At 47.9% G+C, this 12,064-nt stretch overlaps 1 protein-coding gene across 2 annotated transcripts in view; it reads right to left on the bottom strand.

The window, feature by feature from the left end:
- NLRP3 (NLR family pyrin domain containing 3) overlaps window positions 1-7,763 on the bottom strand; it is a gene marked incomplete at its 5' end in the record, with an annotated part of 46,019 nt that extends 38,256 nt beyond the window's left edge. Inside the window, 3 exons of one of the 2 annotated variants that reach the window (XM_081035406.1) lie at window positions 1,800-3,548; window positions 4,037-4,141; window positions 7,487-7,763. In XM_081035406.1, coding sequence (XP_080891532.1) covers window positions 1,800-3,548; window positions 4,037-4,141; window positions 7,487-7,763 — 2,131 coding nt within the window. Of the gene's footprint in view, window positions 1-1,774; window positions 3,549-4,036; window positions 4,142-7,486 lie in introns of both variants that reach the window. The other variant, XM_081035405.1, reaches the window with a different exon arrangement.
- Between the last annotated feature and the right edge of the window lie 4,301 nt (window positions 7,764-12,064).

Genomic DNA, 12,064 nt, shown 5'->3' on the forward strand with positions numbered 1-12,064 from the left:
ACACCGCAGATGGAAGTCGTGTGAGCCTGTGACTGGCCCCTCCCTCCCCCATTGGTCAGCTGTCCCTCCCATGGCCAGGACACTCTGCCAAGTGGTCCAGAGACCAGTTCCCACATTGCTCTCAAAAATCCTTGGGTCAGGCCACAGCCTGGGAATAATGTCAGACTCTGAAGGGGGCCAGGCAGATGGATATTTCTAACACTTCCAGGTGATTCCAGTGTGCAGCTCTTGTGAAAACAGATTCTGACCTCACAGGTCTAGGGGTAATTCCGCACTTCTAATAGGTACTGGGTGGATACCCACACCACTGGTCCTGAGAAGGCCCTAGAGCACACAACCAAGTGCCCTCCCTTAGAGAAAGGGAGCTGCCATCTACAGTCTGTCTCAGTCTCTGTGAGCCTTCCTCACAGCGGTGGGGTCTCAGTGGGACCTCTCCTTTGTCAGCCTCGCTTTTAGGGCTCCAAAGAGCATGTCTTCCTCCTTCTCTCACTCCCTCTCTCCCATCTTCTTTCTAGCTGTTCTGCCATCATGGACATTTGTCCTGCTTTTCCACCCCTGCCCCCTGCACTGGCTGCTTCTGGTCTGGCTGCTCCCAGCCCCACCTGCACGCCCTGGCTGACCAGTGACTTCCACCCATGTGTCTCAGGTTCAGTCTGCTAGTGTAGCCCATCCTCCCCATGTGCCTGTGCTTCCCAGCTGTCCCCAAGTCACTGTGGGCAGGACTTCGGTGGCAGCCAGCACTGAAGTCCCATCAGGTAGCTCTTAATGACCGAACAATAAACAGAAAGTTGTGCTGGTGCTGGTGTCGAGGCAGAGATGGAGTTAGAACTCATCACTGTCCATGGAAGGGCCAGCTTCCTTTCTCCTAATTTCTCTCCCATGTCTAGTGTCTTCCACAGAGGTTAGACCCAAGCATTCACAGAGCAGCTGGCTTCCCACAGCCTCTGGAGCTGTGGCAGTGCCCATGAAGGGACTTCAAAAGTCAGGGAACTTGATCGCTGCACTGTCCTGACGTGGCAGCTGGCTCCCAGCCCCCAGCAAGTGTGTGAACAGACCCCGACCGACCAGAATGCTCCGGGCGACAGACTGATTGCAAACACAACGTGGGGCCCAGGAATGCGCTCTCCTTTCCAGCCTTCTTTTCCTCAGTTTCCCCTCATTACGGTTGTTCCTCCTGTCCCTCCTGCTATCTGCTACATACACTCTTCCTCAGACCACATTCATGATTTGTTCTTACCCGACCTCACTGCCCAAGTCCTTTCACTTCTGCATTCACCATATCCCACCAGTCCCTCAAGGCAGCTCCCACTTCATTCCTCTAACAAACCTCTGCCCAGCGCTCAGCACTAGGGCCCTCCATCCTCTGTCCCTGGGACAGAGTCACTGGAGTTGTTTTGGCCCTTAGGGATTAACTATTAACTATTACTCACTAGAGCCCCAAATAGATTACAAGCAATTTGAATTTACAAATGTGTTTACTCAGTTGTCCACCCCACAGAAGACCTTATGCTGAGTTGGCATCTATCAGACACTTGCTTATTGCTTTGTTAGCTTTCTTCTTGTCCCACTTGTTCACCTACCCGTCTTCTACTAGTCAATCTCTGTCAGTGAGGGGTCTGCTATAAATGGGGGATGTGGCATTACTGTATACCATGACAAGTACACTTGAAAGACAGTTGAGAAGAAGGGAGAGGGAGCAAATGCCAAGAGAAAGGTGGCTGGGAGGTTGGGGTGGGGGGATGTGCTACCACCCACCTGAGGACGGCCTCCTTACCGACGAAAAGGGGCAGTGTAAGGACCCGGGAGGTCACACTGGTCCACAAGACAGTGTCCAACGTCCTCCTCCTCCTCCTCCTCCTCCTCCTCCTCTTCCTCCTCCTTCGGTGAGTAGAGGAGCAGCCTCAGGGAAAGTGACTCCACACTGTGATAGTTCTTGATACAAAAAGAAGAGACCACGTGGTCCATTCTGGTGGAGAGATTGATCGTGATTTTGGGGAAGTGGCCCATGGCCCTTTGCACAAAGTCCTCCTCCTGCATCTCGTACAAGCAGTAGAACAGCTCCAGCTGGCTGGGCTGGGTCTGCAGTGTCTTGGCCTTGGCCTTGGCTTCTATCCATTTCAACAGCTCCAGCCTGATTTGCTGAGAGATCTTACAACTCAGTTTTTTCTCCAAGTAGGAAGTCCTCTCCTGGTTTATAAGACCAAAAAGGAAACGAACGACAAAAATCAGATACCCCTTTTCAAATTTGCCGTAGTTTTCAAGAAGGACCGTCACGTCTCGTTTAGGAAGCTCCAAACAACCCCCTGGCATGTTCGCCCCCTGCTGTTCCTCCTCTTCCAGCAGGTAGTACATGGCAGCAAAGAACTCCTGGAAAGTCATGTGGATGAAGCTGTAGAATGTCTCGCAGTCCACTTCCTTTTGAAATAGGTTCACCCTCAGGAAAGCAGACACATCTGCCTTCTGCAGGCCATGGTTCCTGAGGTCACCTTCCTCAAATAGGATTTTCTGGTTCCAGATTCCATCTGCGGCCAAGGAGCAGAGACCCCGGAGGTTGGCAGAGACATGGTACTTCTGGCTCCCTCCTTGGGATTGTAGCAAACTGGACAGAAAGAAGATGTACACCTCAGTGGTGGTCTTGGACGTCTGAGCAAGACTCTTGCCACTGTCCATCTGCTGTTTGAGCCCAGTGCACACGATCCAGCAGACCAGGGGGATGAAGCACATGGTGAAGAGGACCTCATTCTCCCGAGCCAGCCTGAAGGCTTCCCTGGCTTGCTGCTCATCTGAGAAATACTTAAAGAAATATTCCTTCTGCTTGGCCTCTGAGAAACCCAGGACCTCCACATGTCGCGGACGGTCCAGCAAGTGCTGCAGCTTCTCCAGGGCCACGGGTCTTGTGGTGATGAGCAGGGAGGCCTCTGGAAGCAGCTTTTTTCTGATGAGGCTGCTCAGGAGAATATCTCCCCGCTCCACCTTCCGCCAGTCGGTGCAGAACGCCTCTGTATGCTCATCAAAGGTGCCTTGCAGCTCGTCAAAGCCGTCCATGAGGAAGAGGACCCTGGAAGGCTTTCTCAAAATCTTGCACATGGGTGGCTTTGGGTCAGGGCAGCAGCTGACCATCAGGTCCCCCAGGCTCCTCCGAGTCCCGAGGCTCACCTCCCGACAGTGGATGTAGAACAAATAGTCGAACCTGTCCTTGTAAAGCTTCTCTGAGGCCCAGTCCAACATGACCTTCCTGGCCAGTATCGTTTTCCCAATGCCCGCTGATCCCTGGAGCACCACCGTGTGCACGGGCTCAGAGTGTGGGTCCTCGGGCTCAAACAGCAAGTCCAAGTTCACGGAACTCACAGGGCTGTCCCGTGTCTTGGCAGAAGTCCTGCTGATGGCCAGGAGCTCGCGCTCTCTCTCCTGCTGGCTCTGGTGTTCCTTGATGAGACGCAGCCTGGTGTAGCGCTTGTTGAGGTTCACGGTTTCACCCAGACGTGCATTCCTGTCTTTGATACACTGGAATCTGCTTCTCACGTGCTTTCTGTATTTCTTACAGTAATCTGTAGCATAGACAGAAAGTTTGACTTTGAGAGAAGCCCGAGCGCACCCACCTGGTTGAGCTATCAGTAGGGGACTATGGTCCGATAGGGAGTAGTGACCGGAACTAGGAAATGGGTGCAGCTCCTCTCCACTACTTGGGTATAGAGGGCTCCAGAAAATCTGGGGTGTCAAAATCTTCCTAGACACAGTTGAGCAGAAGAACAGCGGTGCCTATGCACTGCCCCAACCGGAAAGTCCTTCTTATTCAGTCTTACTCCTCTAAGTAGTCTGCAGTCCACGCCTTTTAAAACCTGAAACATTCCATGGCCTATCTTCAGTTTGGGGACTGCAAAGAGCCAGGTGCTCATGTGCCCGTGGCTTCAGCAATGGTGGATTTCCTGAGACAGATCTTTGCATCCAAGGAGCAGGAGCACGTAGAAGGGCCAGCCTCCCAGCCTGCCAGTGCCTCCAAACCCAATTGAAAGCACAACCCTTTCAATTATCTTACCTTCCTTTTTTTTACAAATAGAGATTCTGGAAAGGTACCCCAATAAACCCATCCACTCCTCTTCGAGGCTTTCTTCCCGGCATTCCACAGAAACATGTGCATTATCTGAAAATAAAAGGGAAAAAATACAAAGTGTCAAAATCCAGGACTCCTGACTAAGGGGGTATAATTGAGACTCAACACCTGGCACAGGTCAAAGGCATCTTCCTGGACATCTCCCAAACCAACACATGGCTCAGAGACATGGGTGCAAGGTGGGCAGGCGCATGGCCCATCGGGGGTGTTCCTGTGTCCTCATTTCAAAGCAGTGGTGTTGGTCCACCTTCTGAGCATTGTGTCCCCACTGAATGCAATCTCAGAATCTCTCTCCCAGACCCAGAAATCAACCAGCAAACATGTGACAGGCAGGCCTGTCTTCTCCTGTATGTCTGTCAGTGTCCACCGTGCTCTGGCGCCGAGGCCATCCTAGTGCTCCCCGGTACCCCCATGATGGTCATGGCTGGCAGGATCATTCCCCCAATCCCAAACACCTGGAATTCCTCTTAGCCATATTCTGTGTCTTCAAGAGCGAGAATTACCAAGCTGGTTTATGTCTAAGTCTGTGGTGCTGAATCCTGGCTGACGTTAGATTCACCTACAAAGCTTTAAAAACACCGATTCCAGGATTCCTCCTCTGTTATTCTTTTTCAACCCATCTGAGGTGGAGCCCAGGCACCTTTATATTTTAAAAGCTCCAATCTGCATCCACACTTGAGAATCACAGATCTACACAGTCACTAAATGCCCAAAGAGGCATTTCCTGCGATAAATTTAGACACAGTAGAACAAGAGCGAGGTATCAGGGGAAATACATGGTGCAGATAACTTCAGTTAAGCAGGGACCCAAGAGCGAGATGAAGGATTCCGGGTATGCGTCTTCCTCTTCTGAATGCAAATGCTATTGGTAACCCAATCACAAAACAAAATCCAAACATTAACTCAAATCAAAACCACAACTTAATTTTTACCTAAAGCCTAAGCTTGACCAGTGCCACACACCCCCAAACAAACAAACAAAAAAAACAACCAACTTCTAACCCTGGTTATAATCCTTTTATCTCAAAACCCACCTATGGAAGCCAAGATGTCCCAGTAGTTAACACTCAGGCTTCGGCCAAAGGCACGCCTGGCACTGAGTCCCGGCCTTGGCTCTGATGAGGATGCAGCCACACGCAACCAAGACTTCCAGGCTCACTTCAAATTTTGGGCAACCAGCCTCCAGAATTCTTTTTCATCTTGTAAAACTGAAAAACTATGTCCATTAAATTACAATTATCCATTTCTCTCTCTCTCTCTCTCTCTCTCTCTCTCGACCCTGACAGACATTACTTTCTGTCTCTGCAAATTTGACTACTCGAGGGACCGCTTATAAATGAAACCATACAGCATTTGTCTTTTTGTGACTGGCTTATTACACTTAGTATAATGAAATTGAAAATTTGTTTGAAAGTGCTAACCTCATGGGCTTCTTGTGAGGAATGAACAAAATCCACAAAAAGTGCTTAGCAAACTACATCAGCAACTATGATTATACTTTAATTTAGTTACTAAGTGTGTAAGTACTGACACAATTATAACTGCATTCTTTCATGCAATTTTTATAGAACACGTACTGCTGTGCTCCCTTCCTCGTGGCCCTGTATCATTTTCTCTTCCTTGTCACACCCTCATTGCTGCCCCACCCCACTATGCTTCTCCCAGTCGGCAGGTTCATTTCTATTCTTCCTTTCCTCCAGCTCATCATCATCACCCATGGTTTTCTACATTCCTCTGACCCCTCCTGTGCCCTTCCCTTGCTCAGGACACCAACCAGAAGGAAGGACCTCATCCCTACCATGTCCATGGGAATGAAGAGAATTTCTCTTACCATCCCCATGCCCAAAGCAATGGCCATAGGAGATGCTTTCTGGAGACACCACACAGTTCTACCAGGACAAAGATTGCCCCATGAGTCATAGAAAAGAGAGTCTCGAGCTTGTTAACAATGCAGGATGGAGACCTGGAGAAAGTTTCAGGCACAAGAGAGATTTAGATAAAGTGGAACTAATTACGGAAGGTTCCTAGGGTTGCATGAGCCCTGACTTGGGTTCCTAAAGGAGTTAGAAAAAAGCAAACTGTTTTCTTCCATCTTCTTATAACATTGTCATGAGAGGAAGAAGAGGAAGAGGCCAAGATAATGAAATAAATAATTAAAAACAAACATACCAACTACGAAGCCTCAAAGGATATCATCAACAGAGAAAAATGGCAACTCATGGAATGGGAGAAAATACTTGCAAATCATATATTTGATAAAGGGTTAATATCCAGGATATATAAAGAGCTTCTACAAGTCAACAACAAAAAAAAAAACTCAAATAAAACATGGGAAAAGGACTTGAATAGACATTTCTTCAAAGATAAAGAAACAACAAACAAGCACATGAAAAGATACTCAATATCTCTAGTCAGTAGGGAAATGCAAATAAAAAACACAATGAAATCCCATCTCAAATCCATTAGGATGGCTCTATAAAAAGAAAACAAGGCCAGTCTGCTTTTTGAGCCTTGCTTTTGCTCAGGGGCCTGCTCCAAACGCTTGGAAGTGTACTTTTTCTTCTAATAATGAGCCCTTGAGGCTTTGAGCCTTTTGAGCCCATTCGTTTGCTTGGCCAGTTCCAAACTCTTTGGAGTGTACTTTCTCTTCTAATAAACTATTCTTTCACCACTTATTAAAAAAAAGAAAAGAAAAGAACTGTTGGCAATGTGGAGAAAGTAGAACACCTGTGCACTGTTGGTGGGAGGGTAAAATGGTGCGGCCACTATGGAAAACAGCGTGACAGTTCCTCAAAAAATTAAGCAAAGAATTGCCATATAACATAGCATTCCACTTCTGAACATATCCCCCAAAGAACTGAAAGCAGGATCTCGAAGAGATTTCTACACCCATGTTCATAACATCATTATTCACTGCAATGCAAAGCTAGAAGCAATCTAAATGTCAATTGATGAATGAATGGATAAACAAAATGTGGTCTATACATACCATGGAACATTATTATGCCTTAAAAAGGAATGAAATCTTGTCATATGTGACAACATGGATGAAACTGAAGGACATTATACTAAGTGAAATGAGTCAGTCACCACTAAAAGGCAAATCCTGTATGATTCCACATATAAGAGGTACCTACAGTGGTCAAGTCCATAGAGACAGAAAGTGGTGGTTTGCAGGGCTGGGGGAGGGAAATGAGGAATTGTTATTTAATGGGACTGAGTTTTGCAAGATGAAAAAGAGTTCTGGAGATGGATTGCACAACATGAGTGTGCTTAACACTGCTGAAACACACACTTAAAAGTGGTTAAGGTGGTAAATTTTGGTATGTGTATCTTATTACAACTTTCAAAAAATATTGTTTTCCTTCTACTCACCCCACTCTGGCTCATCCCTCTTAGCTTTCTCATAAAGGTCTCTCCTGTTGATTGCAGCAAAAATCCATACCGCCATGGCCCATGCATTCTCCTCCCCATTGAAGTCAATCATCAGGGTGGCTAGGTCCACATGATCCGCTTTTTCCGTCTGACCTCGGGGGAGGGCCGTGCAGCCCTTCTGAGGAGGGTAGTCTTCTAAGTGCATCTTAAATTTCTTCATGTCCACACCCTCCAGCTCCTCCAGGTAGTGGGCCAGCTTGCAGCGGACGCTGGCCATGCTCACGGCGGCAGGTCAGGGTCCTGGAGCATAGGCCACGCTGCAAGTTGGGCGGTGGGACAGCAGGTGGGTAAAGAGAGGCTCTTTAAAAGTCCGGCCTCAGAGAGAACTAAATGATCAAAAAGTCAGAAGACTGAAAGGAAAAAAAATATTATCTGACTGTAAGAGTTCCAGCCTCAGTTCTGAGAGTGAGCCAACTACTTACCAGACAGTTTTCCTCTTGGCTCTACCCGGGAGAGTGTCCTGAGCTGAGGAAGAAAGGCGTCCCTGTGGAGAGACGCAGTAACTCAACCCACGCGCACAGGAGCACCAGTGGGCACCAGATGCCCATGCCCACGGCAGGTCCCGGCGCCACCTCCGTGCCACCCCAAAGAGCTTGGGCCCCACTGATTACTGGGCTACGACCTTGGGCAAATGCATCACTACCCTGCAACTTCAGTGTCCTCATCTATAAACTGACAGAGCGAAAAAATTGTTTTTAAGTTCCTTCCATATGAAAGGCACTGTTTCCTTGTTTCTGTTTAACCTAAGGAGAGATGGATGAGGGACAAAAGAAGAACACCAGGAAATGAGTAACTATGGAGATGGCTGGAGACAGGACAGAGGTCACAGCTGTAGGAGGAGGAGATGCCCCTCGATCACCCTACAATCTGCAGCGAGAGGAAACTGGAGATGCATCGGGAAACGATGACTCCTGTTAAGATTTGTGATTACGAGTACAATAACTAGTCTAACTCACATTAATTGAGAGCAGATTACAGGCTGGGCACAGCAATGATGCTTGTTGGCACAAAGGTCTGTGAGGTGCATGCAAGCCCCCTACCCCCACAGCCGTTTAATGCAACTGGAGACCAAGTCTTAGCGAGGTTAAGTGATTTGCCCAAAGTTTGGAAGTCAGGAAGAAACAAAGCCAAGATTTAGACCAAGCTCCTCAATTTTTGAGCCCGTGCCCTATGCTGAACTTTTCAAAGCCTGAAAAGCTGTGAGACCACTTGTTCCCTCACTTAACTAGTTATCTCAGTCAGACAAGAACAAAAACGACCCAACAGTCAAGTAGATGGTTAAAAGGCAAATGTAGTGTCCTGATATTTATCGTACACTGTCTGCGGCCATACCACCCTGCACGCGCCCGGTCTCGTCTGGTATTTACCATACACAGCCCTTCATTACCATGTTCACCTACCGACTTTTCCTAATTAGACTTCAAGCTCCACAAAGACCAGAAGTCAGCTGCTGTCTCTCTCGCCTTACACGCCTCCTCGGTGTGGATGAATGAACATGTCTCTGTTGGGGATTAATCCCTTTCTGTTATTGAACTGGGGAAATCATTCCATCAGCCCAAGCCCTAAGTGATGCTAACAGGATGGGGAGGCCGTGCAAAGTAGTGGAAGTCTCTGAATCATGATTCTTAACTCACAGCTTGCTGCTCAAGTCCCTCAGACATGAGGTGTTAGTCCCTCCTACTGCCTCCACTTTTGGCCACATGTGCCCTCCCATATCTATCTTCAGATGCATGTGGTGAGGGGTCACCCCCTGAGAGACCCCAAGGTCCCATCCCACCCATCCTTCCGTCCACATCAGGACTCTAACTCTCCTCTATGCTCCCCATGCCTGACCTTGAGCACTCAGCCCTGACCTTTGCCTCCTGTTTCTTGGTTTCTAAGGATGCTCATTTCCTCAGATACACCCCACCCACCCATTCCGAGGGTGCTAGGCAAAGTTGCTGGAGTCCAGGGTGTAAGCTGAGATCACTGTCCCTGTCCTCACCCCACACACACATGCACTTGCACACACAGAGCCCAAATAATGATAAATATGAAAGAGCATTCCAGAAATGTTGTTGAAGGACAGACTTGGAGGCTGGCAGAAGAAATCTCTAGTCAAGTTCTGGCCCTGGAAACATTCTCCCCGTTCCTCCTCAGGCCTGTTCGGCCCCGTGCTCCACGGAGCTGGACTCACCCAGACGCCGGCCTCAGGAACAGCCTGAGAGGAAATGTTCTGACTTTATAGTTGTAACAGCCCAGGAGGGGCAGGAAGGATGTGGTCTCAGTGGGGCATGATCAAGATTGCACCACAGGCAAAGGCAGAGACTAACGGTTACTCACATCTCTGGGTTTTCCAAAGCGAACAGTGTTCTCAAAGCCGAGCCAAGCCTTTCTTGGAGGCCGCCAGAGTAGGAAGTGGGGGGACCCCAGTGATGCTCAATGGATGTGTCCTCTCACTCTCACAATTGTGACGACAGGAGGAGAGTGGGGTGGGGATCCCCCCAGAGCTGGTGAGCAGGGGGTCGAGAGTGTGACACATAGATACGTGCTCTCTCAAGATGTCACGTGGAGGCGGCCGGCTGGCAGGTTGACCGCATCACCAGTTACTTGTTTAACCATTCTATTGAGGTAAGTACACACAAATGCATCCATCCCATCAAAGCCATAAATGCATTTATCTCTGCCCAAAGATGTAGTGTTACCAGCGGCAGGCAGTACTCTGTGCGGTAGACCTCCAGGGCATACTTGTCTTGCACAACAGAAACTGTGCTCTGTGACTAAAACCCTGGCCATCCCCAGCCCCTGGCAACTGCCCTTCTATTCTGATGCTGTGAGTTTGACTATTTTAGATCCCACATATAAGTGAGATCATACAGTATTAGTCTTTCTCTGTCTGACTTATTTCACTCAGCATAATACCCTCTAGGTCTATCCACATTGTCACAAATGGCAAGATTTCCTTCTTTCTCATGGATCAATAAAATTCCATTGCATACATGTACCATTTCTTTTTTATCCATTCTTGCACCAATGGATGCTTGGGTTGTTTCCATAGTTTGGCTGTTGTGAATAATGCTGCAGATATCTCGCCAAAACGAGTGTGCAGATATCTCGCCAAATCCTGATTTCGATTTTTCTGGATAGGCATAAACTCTACTGCCTGACTCATCGACTCACTGGTTTAACTACCATTTACGGAACACCTGCTGTGTGCCAGGCATGAACACAAAGCTGTGAAGCACCGTGCCTTACCCCCAGAAGAGCTGGAAGGGAGACAAATGGACAGGCCTTCCGTCCGGCTCTCGCAGTGGCTGCAGGACCACTGTCTGACAACAGCACGGTGAATGAAAAGCACTCATCACACAAATTGGTGCAGGAACCCTGGAGCAAGAAAGACAGGTGTCCAAGTCCAGCAGAGGGGCATTGGCAGTGACTTTGTCTGTGCCTCGGTTGCCTCATCTGTAAAGTGGCACAGCAGTAGCTGTCATAAGGATTGAGCCAATGGATGAGGCCTTGTGAGCAGAGCCTGAGTCACATGAGCTGGCATCAGTGGGTAGCTCCTGGTCCAGCTGTCATCATAGAATGGTGTGTCCGTGCTCGGAGATGAGAGAGGCCCCATCTTATAGGATAGCAAGCCCCAGTCCCAAGCTCCGCATGTCGTGGGCCAGGGAGCAGGAGCACCGGGGACCTAAGACGCTGAGGTTCCAGAGACAGCAGGTCCCTCAAGTTCAAAAGGGAAAAGGGCTCATCGGCCAAACCGAGAAGCAGGGATTTTTTTTTTTAAGGATGAGGGCACTTTCCCTTCTCCTTTATACCTTTCTGTACTATTAGAGTCTTTATTTTGTGGCCATAAACATGCATTACTCATAACTGAACAATAAGTGAAATTAACTAACACCACTTCTTCGGAGTAGTCTTTAAAAGAAATCTTCCCATTTAAATGACTATCAGAACCTGCCTGTGAAGGACATAGACAGTGTTAAACATAGTTTTCCAAATGAGGAAATAAGAATTGGGTGTGTTTAGGCTTTTTTTGGGGGGGTGGGGGCAGAACAGTGTGTTTTTTCCAGGACCCATCAGCTCCACGTCAAGTCGTTGTTTTCAATCTAGTTGTGGGCATCGCAGCTCACTGGTCCATGCAGGAATCGAACCAGCGACCTTGGTGTTATGAGCACTGTGCTCTAACCACTGAGAAAAACAGCTGCCCGGGATTTAGGCCTTTTTAAGAAGACAGATAAGTAGTTCGTGATGCAATTGTTACTTAAACTTAAGGGTTCTGGCTTCTAGGACGAGGTTTAATTTTTCATTTTTGAATGATCAAAACAACTAATTGTGAATTGTTTTTTCTCTCCTAGAATAATTATGTATTTTTCATATATCTATATGTACACATACATATATATATTCTAATATAGCAAATGGTTAGCTCTATTGAATTGTAGTTTATCCTTTACATCTGTTGACTAGGGATTTTTGTTTGTTTTTAGTTAGATAAATTGAGTGAGTCAGTTTACTGGACATGCAGTAAAAATCCAC

This window comes from Rhinolophus hipposideros, assembly GCF_964194185.1.
Source record: "Rhinolophus hipposideros genome assembly, chromosome: 23".
NCBI classification, from domain to species: domain Eukaryota; kingdom Metazoa; phylum Chordata; class Mammalia; order Chiroptera; family Rhinolophidae; genus Rhinolophus; species Rhinolophus hipposideros.